General features: G+C 36.8%; 4 protein-coding genes across 11 annotated transcripts in view; all 4 read right to left on the bottom strand.

The window, feature by feature from the left end:
* The window catches only part of LOC106619664 (ankyrin-2), a 94,751-nt gene that overhangs the window by 28,646 nt on the left and 40,400 nt on the right, over positions 1-25,705 (bottom strand). The window lies entirely within an intron of this gene.
* Positions 1-25,705, bottom strand: part of LOC106619648 (uncharacterized) — a 55,001-nt gene that overhangs the window by 28,646 nt on the left and 650 nt on the right. The gene's annotated exons all lie outside the window — the stretch shown is intronic.
* Positions 5,727-11,291, bottom strand: LOC138857713 (thioredoxin domain-containing protein 2-like; the record flags this gene model as incomplete). Its single annotated transcript, XM_070111325.1, has 3 exons — positions 10,496-11,291; positions 8,307-8,602; positions 5,727-6,518 (listed from the first exon to the last, which is right to left on the bottom strand). Coding segments are annotated over exons 1-3 (1,884 nt in total), but the record flags the coding sequence as incomplete, so codon positions are not given.
* LOC118681089 (protein P200) lies at positions 16,652-24,829 on the bottom strand. The gene is made up of 4 exons (XM_070111324.1): positions 21,399-24,829; positions 18,482-19,661; positions 16,863-17,275; positions 16,652-16,663 (listed from the first exon to the last, which is right to left on the bottom strand). The coding sequence occupies exons 1-4, from the start codon at positions 23,799-23,801 to the stop codon at positions 16,652-16,654; spliced, it is 4,008 nt and encodes a 1,335-aa protein (XP_069967425.1). The 5' UTR covers positions 23,802-24,829.

Here is a 25,705-nt window from a genome sequence, read left to right as displayed (position 1 = left end):
TGAGGAACAGGCCTAACAATGTCTAGAGGAGATTTTTGTTTGTCTTCTGGTTTTGAAATTGGTTGAACGTCTTTAGTATCGTTGTCTTCTGGTTTGCTTACAGACGATACTAATGGTAACACCTGTTTTATATCAGTGAGTTTAGGTTTGTCAAACTCTCCCTCTGATTCATCAGAAGAGTACACATAAGGAACAGGCCTAACAATGTCTAGAGGAGATTTTTGTTTGTCTTCTGGTTTTGAAATTGGTTGAACGTCTTTAGTATCTTTGTCTTCTGGTTTGCTTACAGACGATACTAATGGTAACACCTGTTTTATATCAGTGAGTTTAGGTTTGTCAAACTCTTCTTCCGATTCATCAGAAGGGTACACATAAGGAACAGGCCTAACAATGTCTAGAGGAGATTTTTGTTTGTCTTCTGGTTTTGAAATTGGTTGAACGTCTTTAAAATCTTTGTCTTCTGGTTTGCTTACAGACGATACTAATGGTAACACCTGTTTTATATCAGTGAGTTTAGGTTTGTCAAACTCTTCTTCCGATTCATCAGAAGAGTACACATGAGGAACAGGCCTAGCAATGTCTAGAGGAGATTTTTGTTTGTCTTCTGGTTTTGAAATTGGTTGAACGTCTTTAGTATCTTTGTCTTCTGGTTTGCTTACAGACGATACTAATGGTAACACCTGTTTTATATCAGTGAGTTTAGGTTTGTCAAACTCTTCTTCCGATTCATCAGAAGAGTACACATAAGGAACAGGCCTAACAATGTCTAGAGGAGATTTTTGTTTGTCTTCTGGTTTTGAAATTGGTTGAACGTCTTTAGTATCTTTGTCTTCTGGTTTGCTTACAGACGATACTAATGGTAACACCTGTTTTATATCAATGAGTTTAGGTTTGTCAAACTCTTCTTCCGATTCATCAGAAGAGTGCACATAAGGAACAGGCCTAACAATGTCTAGAGGAGATTTTTGTTTGTCTTCTGGTTTTGAAATTGGTTGAACGTCTTTAGTATCTTTGTCTTCTGGTTTGCTTACAGACGATACTAATGGTAACACCTGTTTTATATCAGTGAGTTTAGGTTTGTCAAACTCTTCTTCCGATTCATCAGAAGAGTACACATGAGGAACAGGCCTAGCAATGTCTAGAGGAGATTTTTGTTTGTCTTCTGGTTTTGAAATTGGTTGAACGTCTTTAGTATCTTTGTCTTCTGGTTTGCTTACAGACGATACTAATGGTAACACCTGTTTTATATCAGTGAGTTTAGGTTTGTCAAACTCTTCTTCCGATTCATCAGAAGAGTACACATGAGGAACAGGCCTAGCAATGTCTAGAGGAGATTTTTGTTTGTCTTCTGGTTTTGAAATTGGTTGAACGTCTTTAGTATCTTTGTCTTCTGGTTTGCTTACAGACGATACTAATGGTAACACCTGTTTTATATCAGTGAGTTTAGGTTTGTCAAACTCTTCTTCCGATTTATCAGAAGAGTATACATGAGGAACAGGCCTAGCAATGTCTAGAGGAGATTTTTGTTTGTCTTCTGGTTTTGAAATTGGTTGAACGTCTTTAGTATCTTTGTCTTCTGGTTTGCTTACAGACGATACTAATGGTAACACCTGTTTTATATCAGTGAGTTTAGGTTTGTCAAACTCTTCTTCCGATTCATCAGAAGAGTACACATGAGGAACAGGCCTAGCAATGTCTAGAGGAGATTTTTGTTTGTCTTCTGGTTTTGAAATTGGTTGAACGTCTTTAGTATCTTTGTCTTCTGGTTTGCTTACAGACGATACTAATGGTAACACCTGTTTTATATCAGTGAGTTTAGGTTTGTCAAACTCTTCTTCCGATTCATCAGAAGAGTACACATAAGGAACAGGCCTAACAATGTCTAGAGGAGATTTTTGTTTGTCTTCTGGTTTTGAAATTGGTTGAACGTCTTTAGTATCTTTGTCTTCTGGTTTGCTTACAGACGATACTAATGGTAACACCTGTTTTATATCAGTGAGTTTAGGTTTGTCAAACTCTTCTTCCGATTCATCAGAAGAGTACACATGAGGAACAGGCCTAACAATGTCTAGAGGAGATTTTTGTTTGTCTTCTGGTTTTGAAATTGGTTGAACGTCTTTAGTACTTTTGTCTTCTGGTTTGCTTATAGACGATACTAATGGTAACACCTGTTTCATATCAGTGAGTTTAGGTTTGTCAAACTCTTCCTCCGATTCACCAGAAGAGGACACATGAGGAACAGGCCTAACAATGTCTAGAGGAGATTTTGGTTTGTCTTCTGGTTTGGAAATTGGTTGAACGTCTTTAGTACTTTTGTCTTCTGGTTTGCTTATAGACGATACTAATGGTAACACCTGTTTCATATCAGTGAGTTTAGGTTTGTCAAACTCTTCCTCCCATTCACCAGAAGAGTACACATGAGGAACAGGCCTAACAATGTCTAGAGGAGATTTTGGTTTGTCTTCTGGTTTGGAAATTGGTTGAACGTCTTTAGTACTTGTGTCTTCTGGTTTGCTTATAGACGATACTAATGGTAACACCTGTTTCATATCAGTGAGTTTAGGTTTGTCAAACTCTTCCTCCGATTCATCAGAAGAGTACACATGAGGAACAGGCCTAACAATGTCTAGAGGAGATTTTTGTTTGTCTTCTGGTTTTGAAATTGGTTGAACGTCTTTAGTACTTTTGTCTTCTGGTTTGCTTATAGACGATACTAATGGTAACACCTGTTTCATATCAGTGAGTTTAGGTTTGTCAAACTCTTCCTCCGATTCACCGGAAGAGTACACATGAGGAACAGGCCTAACAATGTCTAGAGGAGATTTTGGTTTGTCTTCTGGTTTGGAAATTGGTTGAACGTCTTTAGTACTTTTGTCTTCTGGTTTGCTTATGGACGATACTAATGGTAACACCTGTTTTATATCAGTGAGTTTAGGTTTGTCAAACTCTTCTTCCGATTCATCAGAAGAGTACACATGAGGAACAGGCCTAACAATGTCCAGAGGAGATTTTTGTTTGTCTTCTGGTTTGGAAATTGGTTGAACGTCTTTAGTATCTTTGTCTTCTGGTTTGCTTACAGACGACACTAACGGTAACACCTGCTTCATATCAGTGAGTTTAGGTTTGTCAAACTCTTCCTCCGATTCACCAGAAGAGTACACATGAGGAACAGGCCTAACAATGTCTAGAGGAGATTTTGGTTTGTCTTCTGGTTTGGAAATTGGTTGAACGTCTTTAGTACTTTTGTCTTCTGGTTTGCTTATAGACGATACTAATGGTAACACCTGTTTTATATCAGTGAGTTTAGGTTTGTCAAACTCTTCTTCCGATTCATCAGAAGAGTACACATGAGGAACAGGCCTAACAATGTCTAGAGGAGATTTTGGTTTGTCTTCTGGTTTGGAAATTGGTTGAACGTCTTTAGTATCTTTGTCTTCTGGTTTGCTTACAGACGATACTAATGGTAACACCTGTTTTATATCAGTGAGTTTAGGTTTGTCAAACTCTTCCTCCGATTCATCAGAAGAGTACACATGAGGAACAGGCCTAACAATGTCTAGAGGAGATTTTTGTTTGTCTTCTGGTTTTGAAATTGGTTGAACGTCTTTAGTATCTTTGTCTTCTGGTTTGCTTACAGAAGATACTAATGGTAACACCTCTTTCATATCAGTGAGTTTAGGTTTGTCAAACTCTCCCTCTGATTCATCAGAAGAGTACACATAAGGAACAGGCCTAACAATGTCTAGAGGAGATTTTTGTTTGTCTTCTGGTTTTGAAATTGGTTGAACGTCTTTAGTATCTTTGTCTTCTGGTTTGCTTACAGACGATACTAATGGTAACACCTGTTTTATATCAGTGAGTTTAGGTTTGTCAAACTCTTCTTCCGATTCATCAGAAGAGTACACATGAGGAACAGGCCTAGCAATATCTAGAGGAGATTTTTGTTTGTCTTCTGGTTTTGAAATTGGTTGAACGTCTTTAGTATCTTTGTCTTCTGGTCTGCTTACAGACGATACTAATGGTAACACCTGTTTTATATCAGTGAGTTTAGGTTTGTCAAACTCTTCTTCCGATTCATCAGAAGAGTACACATAAGGAACAGGCCTAACAATGTCTAGAGGAGATTTTTGTTTGTCTTCTGGTTTTGAAATTGGTTGAACGTCTTTAGTATCTTTGTCTTCTGGTTTGCTTACAGACGATACTAATGGTAACACCTGTTTTATATCAGTGAGTTTAGGTTTGTCAAACTCTTCTTCCGATTCATCAGAAGAGTACACATGAGGAACAGGCCTAGCAATGTCTAGAGGAGATTTTTGTTTGTCTTCTGGTTTTGAAATTGGTTGAACGTCTTTAGTATCTTTGTCTTCTGGTTTGCTTACAGACGATACTAATGGTAACACCTGTTTTATATCAGTGAGTTTAGGTTTGTCAAACTCTTCTTCCGATTCATCAGAAGAGTACACATGAGGAACAGGCCTAGCAATGTCTAGAGGAGATTTTTGTTTGTCTTCTGGTTTTGAAATTGGTTGAACGTCTTTAGTATCTTTGTCTTCTGGTTTGCTTACAGACGATACTAATGGTAACACCTGTTTTATATCAGTAAGTTTAGGTTTGTCAAACTCTTCTTCCGATTCATCAGAAGAGTACACATAAGGAACAGGCCTAACAATGTCTAGAGGAGATTTTTGTTTGTCTTCTGGTTTTGAAATTGGTTGAACGTCTTTAGTATCTTTGTCTTCTGGTTTGCTTACAGATGATACTAATGGTAACACCTGTTTTATATCAGTGAGTTTAGGTTTGTCAAACTCTTCTTCCGATTCATCAGAAGAGTACACATGAGGAACAGGCCTAACAATGTCTAGAGGAGATTTTTGTTTGTCTTCTGGTTTTGAAATTGGTTGAACGTCTTTAGTATCTTTGTCTTCTGGTTTGCTTACAGACGATACTAATGGTAACACCTGTTTTATATCAGTGAGTTTAGGTTTGTCAAACTCTTCTTCCGATTCATCAGAAGAGTACACATGAGGAACAGGCCTAGCAATGTCTAGAGGAGATTTTTGTTTGTCTTCTGGTTTTGAAATTGGTTGAACGTCTTTAGTATCTTTGTCTTCTGGTTTGCTTACAGACGATACTAATGGTAACACCTGTTTTATATCAGTGAGTTTAGGTTTGTCAAACTCTTCTTCCGATTCATCAGAAGAGTACACATGAGGAACAGGCCTAGCAATGTCTAGAGGAGATTTTTGTTTGTCTTCTGGTTTTGAAATTGGTTGAACGTCTTTAGTATCTTTGTCTTCTGGTTTGCTTACAGACGATACTAATGGTAACACCTGTTTTATATCAGTGAGTTTAGGTTTGTCAAACTCTTCTTCCGATTCATCAGAAGAGTACACATGAGGAACAGGCCTAGCAATGTCTAGAGGAGATTTTTGTTTGTCTTCTGGTTTTGAAATTGGTTGAACGTCTTTAGTATCTTTGTCTTCTGGTTTGCTTACAGACGATACTAATGGTAACACCTGTTTTATATCAGTAAGTTTAGGTTTGTCAAACTCTTCTTCCGATTCATCAGAAGCGTACACATGAGGAACAGGCCTAGCAATGTCTAGAGGAGATTTTTGTTTGTCTTCTGGTTTTGAAATTGGTTGAACGTCTTTAGTATCTTTGTCTTCTGGTTTGCTTACAGACGATACTAATGGTAACACCTGTTTTATATCAGTGAGTTTAGGTTTGTCAAACTCTTCTTCCGATTCATCAGAAGAGTACACATGAGGAACAGGCCTAACAATGTCTAGAGGAGATTTTTGTTTGTCTTCTGGTTTTGAAATTGGTTGAACGTCTTTAGTATCTTTGTCTTCTGGTTTGCTTACAGACGATACTAATGGTAACACCTGTTTTATATCAGTGAGTTTAGGTTTGTCAAACTCTTCTTCCGATTCATCAGAAGCGTACACATGAGGAACAGGCCTAGCAATGTCTAGAGGAGATTTTTGTTTGTCTTCTGGTTTTGAAATTGGTTGAACGTCTTTAGTATCTTTGTCTTCTGGTTTGCTTACAGACGATACTAATGGTAACACCTGTTTTATATCAGTGAGTTTAGGTTTGTCAAACTCTTCTTCCGATTCATCAAAAGAGTACACATGAGGAACAGGCCTAGCAATGTCTAGAGGAGATTTTTGTTTGTCTTCTGGTTTTGAAATTGGTTGAACGTCTTTAGTATCTTTGTCTTCTGGTTTGCTTACAGACGATACTAATGGTAACACCTGTTTTATATCAGTGAGTTTAGGTTTGTCAAACTCTTCTTCCGATTCATCAGAAGAGTACACATGAGGAACAGGCCTAGCAATGTCTAGAGGAGATTTTTGTTTGTCTTCTGGTTTTGAAATTGGTTGAACGTCTTTAGTATCTTTGTCTTCTGGTTTGCTTACAGACGATACTAATGGTAACACCTGTTTTATATCAGTGAGTTTAGGTTTGTCAAACTCTTCTTCCGATTCATCAGAAGAGTACACATGAGGAACAGGCCTAGCAATGTCTAGAGGAGATTTTTGTTTGTCTTCTGGTTTTGAAATTGGTTGAACGTCTTTAGTATCTTTGTCTTCTGGTTTGCTTACAGACGATACTAATGGTAACACCTGTTTTATATCAGTGAGTTTAGGTTTGTCAAACTCTTCTTCCGATTCATCAGAAGAGTACACATAAGGAACAGGCCTAACAATGTCTAGAGGAGATTTTTGTTTGTCTTCTGGTTTTGAAATTGGTTGAACGTCTTTAGTATCTTTGTCTTCTGGTTTGCTTACAGACGATACTAATGGTAACACCTGTTTTATATCAGTGAGTTTAGGTTTGTCAAACTCTTCTTCCGATTCATCAGAAGAGTGCACATGAGGAACAGGCCTAACAATGTCTAGAGGAGATTTTGGTTTGTCTTCTGGTTTGGAAATTGGTTGAACGTCTTTAGTACTTTTGTCTTCTGGTTTGCTTATAGACGATACTAATGGTAACACCTGTTTCATATCAGTGAGTTTAGGTTTGTCAAACTCTTCCTCCGATTCACCAGAAGAGGACACATGAGGAACAGGCCTAACAATGTCTAGAGGAGATTTTGGTTTGTCTTCTGGTTTGGAAATTGGTTGAACGTCTTTAGTACTTTTGTCTTCTGGTTTGCTTATAGACGATACTAATGGTAACACCTGTTTCATATCAGTGAGTTTAGGTTTGTCAAACTCTTCCTCCGATTCACCAGAAGAGGACACATGAGGAACAGGCCTAACAATGTCTAGAGGAGATTTTTGTTTGTCTTCTGGTTTTGAAATTGGTTGAACGTCTTTAGTATCTTTGTCTTCTGGTTTGCTTACAGACGATACTAATGGTAACACCTGTTTTATATCAGTGAGTTTAGGTTTGTCAAACTCTTCTTCCGATTCATCAGAAGAGTACACATAAGGAACAGGCCTAACAATGTCTAGAGGAGATTTTTGTTTGTCTTCTGGTTTTGAAATTGGTTGAACGTCTTTAGTATCTTTGTCTTCTGGTTTGCTTACAGACGATACTAATGGTAACACCTGTTTCATATCAGTGAGTTTAGGTTTGTCAAACTCTTCCTCCGATTCATCAGAAGAGTACACATGAGGAACAGGCCTAACAATGTCTAGAGGAGATTTTTGTTTGTCTTCTGGTTTTGAAATTGGTTGAACGTCTTTAGTACTTTTGTCTTCTGGTTTGCTTATAGACGATACTAATGGTAACACCTGTTTCATATCAGTGAGTTTAGGTTTGTCAAACTCTTCCTCCGATTCACCAGAAGAGGACACATGAGGAACAGGCCTAACAATGTCTAGAGGAGATTTTGGTTTGTCTTCTGGTTTGGAAATTGGTTGAACGTCTTTAGTACTTTTGTCTTCTGGTTTGCTTATAGACGATACTAATGGTAACACCTGTTTCATATCAGTGAGTTTAGGTTTGTCAAACTCTTCCTCCGATTCACCAGAAGAGTACACATGAGGAACAGGCCTAACAATGTCTAGAGGAGATTTTGGTTTGTCTTCTGGTTTGGAAATTGGTTGAACGTCTTTAGTACTTTTGTCTTCTGGTTTGCTTATAGACGATACTAATGGTAACACCTGTTTCATATCAGTGAGTTTAGGTTTGTCAAACTCTTCCTCCGATTCATCAGAAGAGTACACATGAGGAACAGGCCTAACAATGTCTAGAGGAGATTTTTGTTTGTCTTCTGGTTTTGAAATTGGTTGAACGTCTTTAGTACTTTTGTCTTCTGGTTTGCTTATAGACGATACTAATGGTAACACCTGTTTCATATCAGTGAGTTTAGGTTTGTCAAACTCTTCCTCCGATTCACCAGAAGAGGACACATGAGGAACAGGCCTAACAATGTCTAGAGGAGATTTTGGTTTGTCTTCTGGTTTGGAAATTGGTTCAACGTCTTTAGTACTTTTGTCTTCTGGTTTGCTTATAGACGATACTAATGGTAACACCTGTTTCATATCAGTGAGTTTAGGTTTGTCAAACTCTTCCTCCCATTCACCAGAAGAGTACACATGAGGAACAGGCCTAACAATGTCTAGAGGAGATTTTGGTTTGTCTTCTGGTTTGGAAATTGGTTGAACGTCTTTAGTACTTGTGTCTTCTGGTTTGCTTATAGACGATACTAATGGTAACACCTGTTTCATATCAGTGAGTTTAGGTTTGTCAAACTCTTCCTCCGATTCACCAGAAGAGTACACATGAGGAACAGGCCTAACAATGTCTAGAGGAGATTTTGGTTTGTCTTCTGGTTTGGAAATTGGTTGAACGTCTTTAGTACTTTTGTCTTCTGGTTTGCTTATAGACGATACTATTGGTAACACCTGTTTCATATCAGTGAGTTTAGGTTTGTCAAACTCTTCCTCCGATTCACCAGAAGAGGACACATGAGGAACAGGCCTAACAATGTCTAGAGGAGATTTTGGTTTGTCTTCTGGTTTGGAAATTGGTTGAACGTCTTTAGTACTTTTGTCTTCTGGTTTGCTTATAGACGATACTAATGGTAACACCTGTTTCATATCAGTGAGTTTAGGTTTCTCAAACTCTTCCTCCCATTCACCAGAAGAGTACACATGAGGAACAGGCCTAACAATGTCTAGAGGAGATTTTGGTTTGTCTTCTGGTTTGGAAATTGTTTGAACGTCTTTAGTACTTGTGTCTTCTGGTTTGCTTATAGACGATACTAATGGTAACACCTGTTTCATATCAGTGAGTTTAGGTTTGTCAAACTCTTCCTCCGATTCATCAGAAGAGTACACATGAGGAACAGGCCTAACAATGTCTAGAGGAGATTTTTGTTTGTCTTCTGGTTTTGAAATTGGTTGAACGTCTTTAGTACTTTTGTCTTCTGGTTTGCTTATAGACGATACTAATGGTAACTCCTGTTTCATATCAGTGAGTTTAGGTTTGTCAAACTCTTCCTCCGATTCACCAGAAGAGTACACATGAGGAACAGGCCTAACAATGTCTAGAGGAGATTTTGGTTTGTCTTCTGGTTTGGAAATTGGTTGAACGTCTTTAGTACTTTTGTCTTCTGGTTTGCTTATAGACGATACTAATGGTAACACCTGTTTTATATCAGTGAGTTTAGGTTTGTCAAACTCTTCTTCCGATTCATCAGAAGAGTAAACATGAGGAACAGGCCTAACAATGTCCAGAGGAGATTTTTGTTTGTCTTCTGGTTTGGAAATTGGTTGAACGTCTTTAGTAACTTTGTCTTCTGGTTTGCTTATAGACGACACTAACGGTAACACCTGCTTCATATCAGTGAGTTTAGGTTTGTCAAACTCTTCCTCCGATTCACCAGAAGAGTACACATGAGGAACAGGCCTAACAAAGTCTAGAGGAGATTTTGGTTTGTCTTCTGGTTTGGAAATTGGTTGAACGTCTTTAGTACTTTTGTCTTCTGGTTTGCTTATAGACGATACTAATGGTAACACCTGTTTCATATCAGTGAGTTTAGGTTTGTCAAACTCTTCCTCCGATTCATCAGAAGAGTACACATGAGGAACAGGCCTAACAATGTCTAGAGGAGATTTTTGTTTGTCTTCTGGTTTTGAAATTGGTTGAACGTCTTTAGTACTTTTGTCTTCTGGTTTGCTTATAGACGACACTAACGGTAACACCTGCTTCATATCAGTGAGTTTAGGTTTGTCAAACTCTTCCTCCGATTCACCAGAAGAGTACACATGAGGAACAGGCCTAACAATGTCTAGAGGAGATTTTGGTTTGTCTTCTGGTTTGGAAATTGGTTGAACGTCTTTAGTACTTTTGTCTTCTGGTTTGCTTATAGACGATACTAATGGTAAGACCTCTTTCATATCAGTGAGTTTAGTGTTGTCAAATTCCTCCTCTGATTCATCAGAAGAGCACACATGAGGAACAGGCTTAACAATGTCTAGAGGAGATTTTTGTTTGTCTTCTGGTTTTGAAATTGGTTGAACGTCTTTAGTACTTTTGTCTTCTGGTTTGCTTATAGACGATACTAATGGTAAGACCTCTTTCATATCAGTGAGTTTAGTGTTGTCAAATTCCTCCTCTGATTCATCAGAAGAGCACACATGAGGAACAGGCTTAACAATGTCTAGAGAAGATTTTTGTTTGTCTTCTGGTTTTGAAATTGGTTGAACGTCTTTAGTACTTTTGTCTTCTGGTTTGCTTACAGACGATACTAATGGTAACAACTGTTTCATATCAGTGACCTTAGGTTTGTCAAACTCTTCCTTTGATTCATCAGAAGAGTACACATAAGGAACAGACCTAACAATGTCTAGAGGAGATTTTTGTTTGTCTTCTGGTTTTGAAATTGGTTGAACGTCTTTAGTACTTTTGTCTTCTGGTTCGCTTACAGACGATACTAATGGTAAGACCTCTTTCATATCAGTGAGTTTAGTGTTGTCAAATTCCTCCTCTGATTCATCAGAAGAGCACACATGAGGAACAGGCTTAACAATGTCTAGAGGAGATTTTTGTTTGTCTTCTGGTTTTGAAATTGGTTGAACGTCTTTAGTACTTTTGTCTTCTGGTTCGCTTACAGACGATACTAATGGTAACAACTGTTTCATATCAGTGACCTTAGGTTTGTCAAACTCTTCCTTTGATTCATCAGAAGAGTACACATAAGGAACAGACCTAACAATGTCTAGAGGAGATTTTTGTTTGTCTTCTGGTTTTGAAATTGGTTGAACGTCTTTAGTACTTTTGTCTTCTGGTTTGCTTATAGACGATACTAATGGTAAGACCTCTTTCATATCAGTGAGTTTAGTGTTGTCAAATTCCTCCTCTGATTCATCAGAAGAGCACACATGAGGAACAGGCTTAACAATGTCTAGAGGAGATTTTTGTTTGTCTTCTGGTTTTGAAATTGGTTGAACGTCTTTAGTACTTTTGTCTTCTGGTTTGCTTATAGACGATACTAATGGTAAGACCTCTTTCATATCAGTGAGTTTAGTGTTGTCAAATTCCTCCTCTGATTCATCAGAAGAGCACACATGAGGAACAGGCTTAACAATGTCTAGAGGAGATTTTTGTTTGTCTTCTGGTTTTGAAATTGGTTGAACGTCTTTAGTACTTTTGTCTTCTGGTTTGCTTATAGACGATACTAATGGTAAGACCTCTTTCATATCAGTGAGTTTAGTGTTGTCAAATTCCTCCTCTGATTCATCAGAAGAGCACACATGAGGAACAGGCTTAACAATGTCTAGAGGAGATTTTTGTTTGTCTTCTGGTTTTGAAATTGGTTGAACGTCTTTAGTACTTTTGTCTTCTGGTTTGCTTATAGACGATACTATTGGTAACACCTGTTTTATATCAGTGAGTTTAGGTTTTTCAAACTCTTCCTCGGATTCATCAGAAGAGTACACATGAGGAACAGACCTAACAATGTCTAAAGGAGATTTTTGTTTGTCTTCTGGTTTTGAAATTGGTTTATGGTCTTTAGTACTTTTGTCTTCTGGTTTGCTTATAGACGATACTAATGGTAACACCTCTTTCATATCAGTGAGTTTAGTGTTGTCAAATTCCTCCTCTGATTCATCAGAAGAGCACACATGAGGAACTGACCTAACAATGTCTAAAGGAGATTTTTGTTTGTCTTCTGGTTTTGAAATTGGTTGAACGTCTTTAGTACTTTTGTCTTCTGGTTTGCTTATAGACGATACTAATGGTAACACCTCTTTCATATCAGTGAGTTTAGGTTTGTCAAACTCTTCCTCTGATTCATCAGAAGAGCACACATGAGGAACAGGCTTAACAATGTCTAGAGGAGATTTTTGTTTGCCTTCTGGTTTTGAAATTGGTTGAAGGTCTTTAGTACTTTTGTCTTCTGGTTTGCTTATAGACGATACTAATGGTAACACCTGTTTCATATCAGTGAGTTTAGGTTTGTCAAACTCTTCTTCCGATTCATCAGAAGAGTACACATGAGGAACAGGCCTAACAATGTCTAGAGGAGATTTTTGTTTGTCTTCTGGTTTTGAAATTGGTTGAACGTCTTTAGTACTTTTGTCTTCTGGTTTGCTTATAGACGATACTAATGGTAACACCTGTTTCATATCAGTGAGTTTAGGTTTGTCAAACTCTTCCTCTGATTCACCAGAAGAGTACACATGAGGAACAGGCCTAACAATGTCTAGAGGAGATTTTGGTTTGTCTTCTGGTTTGGAAATTGGTTGAACGTTTTTAGTACTTTTGTCTTCTGGTTTGCTTATAGACGATACTAATGGTAACACCTGTTTCATATCAGTGAGTTTAGGTTTGTCAAATTCTCCCTCTGATTCATCAGAAGAGTACACATAAGGAACAGGCCTTACAATGTCCAGAGGAGATTTTTGTTTGTCTTCTGGTTTGGTAATTGGTTGAACGTGTTTAGTATCTTTGTCTTCTGGTTTGCTTATAGACGATACTAATGGTAACACCTGTTTCATATCAGTGAGTTTAGGTTTGTCAAACTCTTCCTCTGATTCACCAGAAGAGTACACATGAGGAACAGGCCTAACAATGTCTAGAGGAGATTTTGGTTTGTCTTCTGGTTTTGAAATTGGTTGAACGTCTTTAGTACTGTTGTCTTCTGGTTTGCTTATAGACGATACTAATGGTAAGACCTCTTTCATATCAGTGAGTTTAGTGTTGTCAAATTCCTCCTCTGATTCATCAGAAGAGTACACATGAGGAACAGACCTAACAATGTCTAAAGGGGATTTTTGTTTGTCTTCTGGTTTTGAAATTGGTTGGACGTCTTTAGTACTTTTGTCTTCTGGTTTGCTTATAGACGATACTAATGGTAACACCTCTTTCATATCAGTGAGTTTAGTGTTGTCAAATTCCTCCTCTGATTCATCAGAAGAGCACACATGAGGAACAGGCTTAACAATGTCTAGAGGAGATTTTTGTTTGTCTTCTGGTTTTGAAATTGGTTGAACGTCTTTAGTACTTTTGTCTTCTGGTTTGCTTATAGACGATACTATTGGTAACACCTGTTTTATATCAGTGAGTTTAGGTTTGTCAAACTCTTCCTCTGATTCATCAGAAGAGTACACATGAGGAACAGACCTAACAATGTCTAAAGGAGATTTTTGTTTGTCTTCTGGTTTTGAAATTGGTTGAACGTCTTTAGTACTTTTGTCTTCTGGTTTGCTTATAGACGATACTAATGGTAAGACCTCTTTCATATCAGTGAGTTTAGGTTTGTCAAACTCTTCCTCTGATTCATCAGAAGAGTACACATGAGGAACAGACCTAACAATGTCTAAAGGAGATTTTTGTTTGTCTTCTGGTTTTGAAATTGGTTGAACGTCTTTAGTACTTTTGTCTTCTGGTTTGCTTATAGACGATACTAATGGTAAGACCTCTTTCATATCAGTGAGTTTAGGTTTGTCAAACTCTTCCTCTGATTCATCAGAAGAGTACACATGAGGAACAGACCTAACAATGTCTAAAGGAGATTTTTGTTTGTCTTCTGGTTTTGAAATTGGTTGAACGTCTTTAGTACTTTTGTCTTCTGGTTTGCTTATAGACGATACTAATGGTAAGACCTCTTTCATATCAGTGAGTTTAGGTTTGTCAAACTCTTCCTCTGATTCATCAGAAGAGTACACATGAGGAACAGACCTAACAATGTCTAAAGGAGATTTTTGTTTGTCTTCTGGTTTTGAAATTGGTTGAACGTCTTTAGTACTTTTGTCTTCTGGTTTGCTTATAGACGATACTAATGGTAAGACCTCTTTCATATCAGTGAGTTTAGGTTTGTCAAACTCTTCCTCTGATTCATCAGAAGAGTACACATGAGGAACAGACCTAACAATGTCTAAAGGAGATTTTTGTTTGTCTTCTGGTTTTGAAATTGGTTGAACGTCTTTAGTACTTTTGTCTTCTGGTTTGCTTATAGACGATACTAATGGTAAGACCTCTTTCATATCAGTGAGTTTAGGTTTGTCAAACTCTTCCTCTGATTCATCAGAAGAGTACACATGAGGAACAGACCTAACAATGTCTAAAGGAGATTTTTGTTTGTCTTCTGGTTTTGAAATTGGTTGAACGTCTTTAGTACTTTTGTCTTCTGGTTTGCTTATAGACGATACTAATGGTAAGACCTCTTTCATATCAGTGAGTTTAGGTTTGTCAAACTCTTCCTCTGATTCATCAGAAGAGTACACATGAGGAACAGACCTAACAATGTCTAAAGGAGATTTTTGTTTGTCTTCTGGTTTTGAAATTGGTTGAACGTCTTTAGTACTTTTGTCTTCTGGTTTGCTTATAGACGATACTAATGGTAAGACCTCTTTCATATCAGTGAGTTTAGGTTTGTCAAACTCTTCCTCTGATTCATCAGAAGAGTACACATGAGGAACAGACCTAACAATGTCTAAAGGAGATTTTTGTTTGTCTTCTGGTTTTGAAATTGGTTGAACGTCTTTAGTACTTTTGTCTTCTGGTTTGCTTATAGACGATACTAATGGTAAGACCTCTTTCATATCAGTGAGTTTAGGTTTGTCAAACTCTTCCTCTGATTCATCAGAAGAGTACACATGAGGAACAGACCTAACAATGTCTAAAGGAGATTTTTGTTTGTCTTCTGGTTTTGAAATTGGTTGAACGTCTTTAGTACTTTTGTCTTCTGGTTTGCTTATAGACGATACTAATGGTAAGACCTCTTTCATATCAGTGAGTTTAGGTTTGTCAAACTCTTCCTCTGATTCATCAGAAGAGTACACATAAGGAACAGGCCTTACAATGTCCAGAGGAGATTTTTGTTTGTCTTCTGGTTTGGTAATTGGTTGAACGTGTTTAGTATCTTTGTCTTCTGGTTTGCTTATAGACGATACTAATGGTAACACCTGTTTCATATCAGTGAGTTTAGGTTTGTCAAATTCTCCCTCTGATTCATCAGAAGAGTACACATAAGGAACAGGCCTTACAATGTCCAGAGGAGATTTTTGTTTGTCTTCTGGTTTGGTAATTGGTTGAACGTGTTTAGTATCTTTGTCTTCTGGTTTGCTTATAGACGATACTAATGGTAACACCTGTTTCATATCAGTGAGTTTAGGTTTGTCAAACTCTTCCTCTGATTCACCAGAAGAGTACACATGAGGAACAGGCCTAACAATGTCTAGAGGAGATTTTGGTTTGTCTTCTGGTTTTGAAATTGGTTGAACGTCTTTAGTACTGTTGTCTTCTGGTTTGCTTATAGACGATACTAATGGTAAGACCTCTTTCATATCAGTGAGTTTAGTGTTGTCAAATTCCTCCTCTGATTCATCAGAAGAGTACACATGAGGAACAGACCTAACAATGTCTAAAGGGGATTTTTGTTTGTCTTCTGGTTTTGAAATTGGTTGGACGTCTTTAGTACTTTTGTCTTCTGGTTTGCTTATAGACGATACTAATGGTAACACCTCTTTCATATCAGTGAGTTTAGTGTTGTCAAATTCCTCCTCTGATTCATCAGAAGAGCACACATGAGGAACAGGCTTAACAATGTCTAGAGGAGATTTTTGTTTGTCTTCTGGTTTTGAAATTGGTTGAACGTCTTTAGTGCTTTTGTCTTCTGGTTTGCTTATAGACGATACTATTGGTAACACCTGTTTTATATCAGTGAGTTTAGGTTTGTCAAACTCTTCCTCTGATTCATCAGAAGAGTACACATGAGGAACAGACCTAACAATGTCTAAAGGAGATTTTTGTTTGTCTTCTGGTTTTGAAATTGGTTGAACGTCTTTAGTACTTTTGTCTTCTGGTTTGCTTATAGACGATACTAATGGTAAGACCTCTTTCATATCAGTGAGTTTAGGTTTGTCAAACTCTTCCTCTGATTCATCAGAAGAGTACACATGAGGAACAGACCTAACAATGTCTAAAGGAGATTTTTGTTTGTCTTCTGGTTTTGAAATTGGTTGAACGTCTTTAGTACTTTTGTCTTCTGGTTTGCTTATAGACGATACTATTGGTAACACCTGTTTTATATCAGTGAGTTTAGGTTTGTCAAACTCTTCCTCTGATTCATCAGAAGAGTACACATGAGGAACAGGCTTAACAATGTCTAGAGGAGATTTTTGTTTGTCTTCTGGTTTTGAAATTGGTTGAAGGTCTTTAGTACTTTTGTATTCTGGTTCGCTTACAGACGATACTAATGGTAACAACTGTTTCATATCAGTGAGTTTAGGTTTGTCAAATTCCTCCTCTGATTCATCAGAAGAGTACACATGAGGAACAGACCTATCAATGTCTAGAGGAGATTTTTGTTTGCCTTCTGGTTTTGAAATTGGTTGAAGATCTTTAGTACTTTTGTCTTCTGGTTTGCTTATAGACGATACTATTGGTAACACCTCTTTCATATCAGTGAGTTTAGGTTTGTCAAACTCTTCCTCTGATTCGTCAGAAGAGTATACATGAGGAACAGGCTTAACAATGTCTAAAGGAGATTTCAGTTTATCTTCTGGTTTGGAAATTGGTAGAACGTCTTTAGTACTTTTGTCTTCTGGTTTGCTTATAGACGATAGTAATGGTAACACCTCTTTCATATCAGTGAGTTTAGGTTTGTCAAACTCTTCCTCTGATTCGTCAGAAGAGTACACATGAGGAACAGGCTTAACAATGTCTAAAGGAGATTTTAGTTTATCTTCTGGTTTGGAAATTGGTAGAACGTCTTTAGTACTTTTGTCTTCTGGTTTGCTTATAGACGATACTATTGATAACACCTCTTTCATATCAGTGAGTTTAGGTTTGTCAAACTCTTCCTCTGATTCGTCAGAAGAGTACACATGAGGAACAGGCCTAGCAATGTCTAGAGGAGATTTTTGTTTGTCTTCTGGTTTTGAAATTGGTTGAACGTCTTTAGTACTTTTGTCTTCTGGTTTGCTTATAGACGATAGTAATGGTAACACCTCTTTCATATCAGTGAGTTTAGGTTTGTCAAACTCTTCCTCTGATTCATCAGAAGGGTGCACATGAGGAACAAGCCTGTCTAGAGGAGATTTTTGTTTATCTTCTGGTTTTGAAATTGGTTGAAGGTCTTTAGTACTTTTGTCTTCTGGTTTGCTTATAGACGATACTAATGGTAACACCTGTTTTATATCAGTGAGTTTAGGTTTGTCAAACTCTTCCTCTGATTCGTCAGAAGAGTACACATGAGGAACAGGCTTAACAATGTCTAAAGGAGATTTTAGTTTATCTTCTGGTTTGGAAATTGGTAGAACGTCTTTAGTACTTTTGTCTTCTGGTTTGCTTATAGACGATAGTAATGGTAACACCTCTTTCATATCAGTGAGTTTAGGTTTGTCAAACTCTTCCTCTGATTCATCAGAAGAGTACACATGAGGAACAGACCTAACAATGTCTAGAGGAGATTTTAGTTTATCTTCTGGTTTTGAAATTGGTTGAAGGTCTTTAGTACTTTTGTCTTCTGGTTTGCTTATAGACGATACTAATGGTAACACCTGTTTTATATCAGTGAGTTTAGGTTTGTCAAATTCCTCCTCTGATTCATCAGAAGAGTACACATGAGGAACAGACCTAACAATGTCTAGAGGAGATTTTTGTTTGTCTTCTGGTTTTGAAATTGGTTGAACGTCTTTAGTACTTTTGTCTTCTGGTTTGCTTATAGACGATAGTAATGGTAACACCTCTTTCATATCAGTGAGTTTAGGTTTGTCAAATTCCTCCTCTGATTCATCAGAAGAGTACACATGAGGAACAGACCTAACAATGTCTAGAGGAGATTTTTGTTTATATTCTGGTTTTGAAATTGGTTGAACGTCTTTAGTACTTTTGTCTTCTGGTTTGCTTATAGACGATAGTAATGGTAACACCTCTTTCATATCAGTGAGTTTAGGTTTGTCAAACTCTTCCTCTGATTCATCAGAAGAGTGCACATGAGGAACAAGCCTGTCTAGAGGAGATTTTTGTTTATCTTCTGGTTTTGAAATTGGTTGAAGGTCTTTAGTACTTTTGTCTTCTGGTTTGCTTATAGACGATACTAATGGTAACACCTGTTTTATATCAGTGAGTTTAGGTTTGTCAAACTCTTCCTCTGATTCGTCAGAAGAGTACACATGAGGAACAGGCTTAACAATATCTAAAGGAGATTTTAGTTTATCTTCTGGTTTGGAAATTGGTAGAACGTCTTTAGTACTTTTGTCTTCTGGTTTGCTTATAGACGATACTAATGGTAACACCTGTTTTATATCAGTGAGTTTAGGTTTGTCAAACTCTTCCTCTGATTCGTCAGAAGAGTACACATGAGGAACAGGCTTAACAATATCTAAAGGAGATTTTAGTTTATCTTCTGGTTTGGAAATTGGTAGAACGTCTTTAGTACTTTTGTCTTCTGGTTTGCTTATAGACGATAGTAATGGTAACACCTCTTTCATATCAGTGAGTTTAGGTTTGTCAAACTCTTCCTCTGATTCGTCAGAAGAGTACACATGAGGAACAGGCTTAACAATGTCTAAAGGAGATTTTAGTTTATCTTCTGGTTTGGAAATTGGTAGAACGTCTTTAGTACTTTTGTCTTCTGGTTTGCTTATAGACGATACTAATGGTAACACCTGTTTTATATCAGTGAGTTTAGGTTTGTCAAACTCTTCCTCTGATTCATCAGAAGAGTACACATGAGGAACAGGCTTAACAATGTCTAAAGGAGATTTTAGTTTATCTTCTGGTTTGGAAATTGGTAGAACGTCTTTAGTACTTTTGTCTTCTGGTTTGCTTATAGACGATACTAATGGTAACACCTGTTTTATATCAGTGAGTTTAGGTTTGTCAAACTCTTCCTCTGATTCATCAGAAGAGTGCACATGAGGAACAAGCCTGTCTAGAGGAGATTTTTGTTTGTCTTCTGGTTTTGAAATAGGTTGAAGGTCTTTAGTACTTTTGTCTTCTGGTTTGCTTATAGACGATACTAATGGTAACACCTCTGTCATATCAGTGAGTTTAGGTTTTCCAAACTCTTCCTCTGATTCATCAGAAGAGTGCACATGAGGAACAAGCCTGTCTAGAGGAAATTTTTGTTTGTCTTCTGGTTTGCTTATAGACGATACTAATGGTAACACCTGTTTCATATCAGTGAGTTTAGGTTTGTCAAACTCTTCCTCTGATTCATCAGAAGAGTACACATGAGGAACAGGCTTAACAATATCTAAAGAAGATTTTAGTTTATCTTCTGGTTTTGAAATTGGTAGAACGTCTTTAGTACTTTTGTCTTCTGGTTTGCTTATAGACGATAGTAATGGTAACACCTCTTTCATATCAGTGAGTTTAGGTTTGTCAAATTCCTCCTCTGATTCATCAGAAGAGTACACATGAGGAACAGACCTAACAATGTCTAGAGGAGATTTTTGTTTATATTCTGGTTTTGAAATTGGTTGAAGGTCTTTAGTACTTTTGTCTTCTGGTTTGCTTATAGACGATACTATTGGTAACACCTCTTTCATATCAGTGAGTTTAGGTTTGTCAAACTCTTCCTCTGATTCGTCAGAAGAGTACACATGAGGAACAGGCTTAACAATGTCTAAAGGAGATTTTAGTTTATCTTCTGGTTTGGAAATTGGTAGAACGTCTTTAGTACTTTTGTCTTCTGGTTTGCTTATAGACGATACTAATGGTAACACCTGTTTTATATCAGTGAGTTTAGGTTTGTCAAACTCTTCCTCTGATTCATCAGAAGAGTACACATGAGGAACAGACCTAACAATGTCTAGAGGAGATTTTTGTTTGTCTTCTGGTTTTGAAATTGGTTGAAGGTCTTTAGTACTTTTGTCTTCTGGTTTGCTTATAGACGATACTATTGGTAACACCTCTTTCATATCAGTGAGTTTAAGTTTGTCAAACTCTTCCTCTGATTCGTCAGAAGAGTACACATGAGGAACAGGCTTAACAATGTCTAAAGGAGATTTTAGTTTATCTTCTGGTTTGGAAATTGGTAGAACGTCTTTAGTACTTTTGTCTTCTGGTTTGCTTATAGACGATAGTAATGGTAACACCTCTTTCATATCAGTGAGTTTAGGTTTGTCAAATTCCTCCTCTGATTCATCAGAAGAGTACACATGAGGAACAGACCTAACAATGTCTAGAGGAGATTTTTGTTTATCTTCTGGTTTTGAAATTGGTTGAAGGTCTTTAGTACTTTTGTCTTCTGGTTTGCTTATAGACGATACTAATGGTAACACCTGTTTTATATCAGTGAGTTTAGGTTTTTCAAACTCTTCCTCTGATTCATCAGAAGAGTGCACATGAGGAACAAGCCTGTCTAGAGGAAATTTTTGTTTGTCTTCTGGTGTGCTTATAGACGATACTAATGGTAACACCTGTTTCATATCAGTGAGTTTAGGTTTGTCAAACTCTTCCTTTGATTCATCAAAAGAGTACACATGAGGAACAGGCCTTACAATGTCCAGAGGAGATTTTTGTTTGCCTTCTGGGTTTGAAATCTGTTGAACGTCTTTAGTACTTTTGTCTTCTGGTTTGCTTACAGACGATACTAACGGTAACACCTGTTTCATATCAGTGAGTTTAGGTTTGTCAAATTCCTCCTCTGATTCATCAGAAGAGTACACATGAGGAACAGACCTAACAATGTCTAGAGGAGATTTTTGTTTGTCTTCTGGTTTTGAAATTGGTTGAAGGTCTTTAGTACTTTTGTCTTCTGGTTTGCTTATAGACGATACTAATGGTAACACCTGTTTCATATCAGTGAGTTTAGGTTTGTCAAACTCTTCCTCCGATTCACCAGAAGAGTACACATGAGGAACAGGCCTAGCAATGTCTAGAGGAGATTTTTGTTTGTCTTCTGGTTTTGAAATTGGTTGAAGGTCTTTAGTACTTTTGTCTTCTGGTTTGCTTATAGACGATACTATTGGTAACACCTCTTTCATATCAGTGAGTTTAGGTTTGTCAAACTCTTCCTCTGATTCGTCAGAAGAGTACACATGAGGAACAGGCTTAACAATGTCTAAAGGAGATTTTAGTTTATTTTCTGGTTTGGAAATTGGTAGAACGTCTTTAGTACTTTTGTCTTCTGGTTTGCTTATAGACGATAGTAATGGTAACACCTCTTTCATATCAGTGAGTTTAGGTTTGTCAAACTCTTCCTCTGATTCATCAGAAGAGTACACATGAGGAACAGACCTAACAATGTCTAGAGGAGATTTTAGTTTATCTTCTGGTTTGGAAATTGGTAGAACGTCTTTAGTATCTTTGTCTTCTGATTTGCTTATAGACTTTACTAATGGTAACACCTGTTTCATATCAGTGACCTTAGGTTTGTCAAACTCCTCCTCTGATTCATCAGAATAGTTCACATGAGGAACAGGCTTAGCAATGTCTAGAGGAGATTTGTGTTTGTCTTTTGGTTTTGAAAATTTTTGGAAATCTTTGATATCTGTATTCGAAACCTGTCTCATTTCAGTATCTGTAAGGTTTTCAAATTTAACATGTGATTCAATAGCAGAATGTTTGTGGAAAGAAAGAATTTTCGCAGTTTGTTCTTTGGTAGTACTTATTTGGAGGCCTGGTAGTGTTTTATCGTTATAGTCTTGCGTTATCGCTTTGTCATAAAGCCTATTTTGGTTTTCACTTCTATAAAATTTTTCGATAGGCATCAGTTCAGTTCTCTCGGAAGTTATTCTGAAGTCTGTTTGTTTTGGAAGAGTGGGAAGGTCTGACGTTTCTAAATTATTTGTTTTTTCATCAGTCCATTTAATTATTTTAGTTGTCGTTAAAGGCACCGGCGGTCTACTAAATGTTTCCAGTTTTAATTGATTTGTAATAAAATGCGCGCATGAGATTGTTTCTTGATCAGCTTTGCAGCCACTTACTATTTTATTATTTTCTTCTTTAGTTTCAATATCAGTTTCTTTTTCCTCACTTTTCGGTGTCGGTAGCGTTACTGGAAATCTTTTGATTGTTGTGGCGGTATCGGAAGTTTTTTCAGTTTCTACGCTATCTTTTCTATGTTTTACTTGTAGGTTGCCTAAACAAACTTCTTGTTTACGTTCATTTTCAGCTGTTTCATAAATTTTTAATTTATACTCCTTTATACTAGTAACATCAGTGTCCTGTTTCTCAGGTATTAAGTCAACACCTTCTTTATCTTTCATTGGGAAGCTTGAACTGTCTATCACAATTGTTCCTTCGATAGGAAATTCGGTTTTATCACATATCGTTTTAATGAAGTCATTTGCATTATCCGCAACCTGTGATTTATCGGTCACGTTAGAAACGACTTCTTCCTTATTGTCTTTTAGGGTATTTTGATCAATCAAGCTTATGTCATTATCTAGATTTATTTCAGACATTTTTTGTTTTTTAACTAATGGTTCTGAAAACTCAAATACTTGTTCTTCTCTTAAAGAGCTACCCAACCTTTCCTGGGCCATGATAGCGCCATGTACTGGTGGTGCTGATCCGGTTATTTTTTCTAAAATTTCGTCTCTTTGACTAAGATCTTTTTTGCCTAAATAGGTAATGTCTACTTCGTTGTCCGCACGAACAAAATGCTTACGCGCGGGTAATGGGGAAGTTTCTAGAGAAGAAAACTTCTGCTCAAATGTTTTTACAACATCTTTAACGTTTGGCAAAATTTCAGAACCTTCGGTATCTGCTGATGGCAAATTAATTTCTTTAGGTGACTTCTCAAATGGAGCCCCAAAAGCGCTCTCTGCATCACCAGTGTTACCAAACTTAGTCTCATCCTTAGCTACTTCGAACATTTTACGTTTAATGCAAACTTTTTCGCAAATTTCTTCCTTTGGCACATGGGAATTATCCAATCTAGTCTCTATGGCCGCAACAGGCGATAGTTTCACTTCTTCTGCCGGTTGCTCATGTGATATAAGTTTCTCCAATGCAAGATCGACGTCTGTTAATATTTGACGCTCCAAAGCATTCTCATCCACATGGGCTGGCGTTAGATCACGTTGTCTCACTTTAAATGGTGTTGTTTCAACGCTGTAGTCATGAAATTTATCTTCAAAATCCTTTACTACTTCTTTAACAGCTGGAATTTTTTCACCAATCTCAGCCAAAGACTTTTGCTTGCCAATAGTGGATGTTGGTATTGTGTTTTTAGTATTTTCTAATTCTATTATCTTGCGCTTAACATCACCCCGCCTCTTTAAATGTTCTAAATTAGACGCATCATATTTAGTCACTTCAGGTGCATTTCTATCTTGCCTATCCTTGTCAAAAGCTGTGTCGTGTATATGTGACATTTCTGTTCTGGTTACAGCAGTTGTAATAGTTGTCTTAATTTGACTACCACCACTCATTTCTGAAAATGAGGTAGTGTCTCTAAGATCATCAACTTCGTCTGCCTTAGCTGCTCCAAGTGTATAGTTCGTGTCGGGCGACTTTTCAGATTCAGTAATCTTAGCAAAACTACTAGATTTAATATTTTGAATGCTGACGTGCTCTGTATATGCCGTTCAAATTGCATTACATTGATTAATTTATTTCATATATTACACATTTTCAGTTGCAAATCCAGTCAAAAGCGGTTCAAAGAAATATACGATGTAAAATAACAAGTACAATTAACACTAATAGATAATGCCATAAATATCGACTGAGAAATCAATGAGGTCAGTTGGTTAGACTATATTTATCTATTTAATATTTAGTTGACAACATGCATAAGTGAGATGGTGTATTGATTCGTATGATAAATTTTTATGTAGGCACCAAGTTGCATGTGATACGAGTATATGGTGTGTGAAGCAACAAAAGAATAAATTTACAATGATACGACCAGCTAGCCACTAACTTAAACAGTTCAAAGCTGAGCACCGCCATTTTATGTTAATACGATTATATGATTATGTGTAGACGTAATATGCTATACGAGGTCGTGGATTATATGCAGCTGGTGTTTCTGTCTTGTTGTGCGAGTATATTGAATTTACCGATGCTTAAAATTACATTTATTTTAACATACAATTAAGGTAACGTTTGCATTTTTAAATAAATATTAATTATGAAAAGATTTTCGAGGCCACTGAGTGTACAAAGTTATCTAAGTAAACAGGACGAATGATATTTTGAATTTTCGTAAAAGCTTGTCCAACCACGACTTCATATAACATACAGAATAATATAGAGAAATGAACGTAACCGAGATACATACAGCCGCTGCATTGCCAAATTGGTTTTAAAAGCATTAAATAATACGACGAGTGTGTAAATAATAAGCGAGTGCAAAAATACTTTTCTTTTCACATTTTCTGACTATACTAAATCCAAAACCGCGTTATAAAATATAGTTATTTAGCATGTGTTAATAACTTAAAACATCAACAAATTTTGCTAGAGAATTTACATATATACAAGCTAATCGTGTTAATTACATTTTCTGAAATCAAAGATTTAAGTACGAAATTAAGATACAAATATTAATCAATTATTATAATGTATATGTAAGATAAAAATAAACTGATTTTTAACTCTCAGCTTCTGTACATATTTATCTAACTCTATGGGCTTCTGTTGCACGCAGTTCACTTACTATGCATTCTTCTTTAAACTAAACGAGTGTCGCATAATTAGCTGCCAATTATTTTAAAGAGAAACGATTATTTTATTGCACCTCAGCATCTGAGGCTGTGTTCGATTGCCGTATAGCAGCTTTTACTGCTATAAAGTTTGATCAAATTTTGTAGTTTTTACTTTTTATTTGAGATCCCAATACTAACGATTTTTTTATTTTGTGATTCAATTCAATTTTGCTAAACAAAGTTTTGACAATTTATTTTATAATTAAAATTTCAAAGATAGACTTAAAAAGTCGTACAATGTAATGTGGGTTTGTGCCACCCTTATCATTAATCAATCGTACTTTTCACCATTTCAGCTGGTGTTTAAGCAAGCGGAAGCTATCCAGTCCATTCAGGAAACATTATTTTTTTGTGATTTTTACATGTGCGCAAGGTAGGACGGCATGTGATTTGTACGGAAAGGATGGGGTTGGCTCCATTCGCTTATTATTCAATGTATGTCTGAAGTTAACTAATTTAAGAATATTTATATACATTAGACTTGTTTAAGATTTATTCACTTTAAATCCGCTCGAAGAACGGCAAAGTGTCACTGAGCAAAAGGAAAATTGGGCGAAATTGTAACATATTTCAATTCAGAATAGATTTAATATACGTTTTCTTATTTATTTAAAGTGATAATG

This window comes from Bactrocera oleae, chromosome 6 (genome assembly GCF_042242935.1).
Source record: "Bactrocera oleae isolate idBacOlea1 chromosome 6, idBacOlea1, whole genome shotgun sequence".
Lineage (NCBI taxonomy): Eukaryota > Metazoa > Arthropoda > Insecta > Diptera > Tephritidae > Bactrocera > Bactrocera oleae.
This window is presented reverse-complemented; position numbering and strand designations above follow the sequence as displayed.

Coding starts and splice junctions, on each gene's coding strand:
- LOC118681089 (XM_070111324.1), bottom strand. CDS start 23,801: ATGAGTGGTGGTAGTCAAATTAAGACAACTATTACAACTGCTGTAACC. Junction 19,662..21,398: donor AACTCACTGATATGAAAGAG/GTGTTACCAATA, acceptor GATATTGTTAAG/CCTGTTCCTCATGTGTACTC. Junction 17,276..18,481: donor AAGCAAACCAGAAGACAAAA/GTACTAAAGACC, acceptor CTGACGAATCAG/AGGAAGAGTTTGACAAACCT.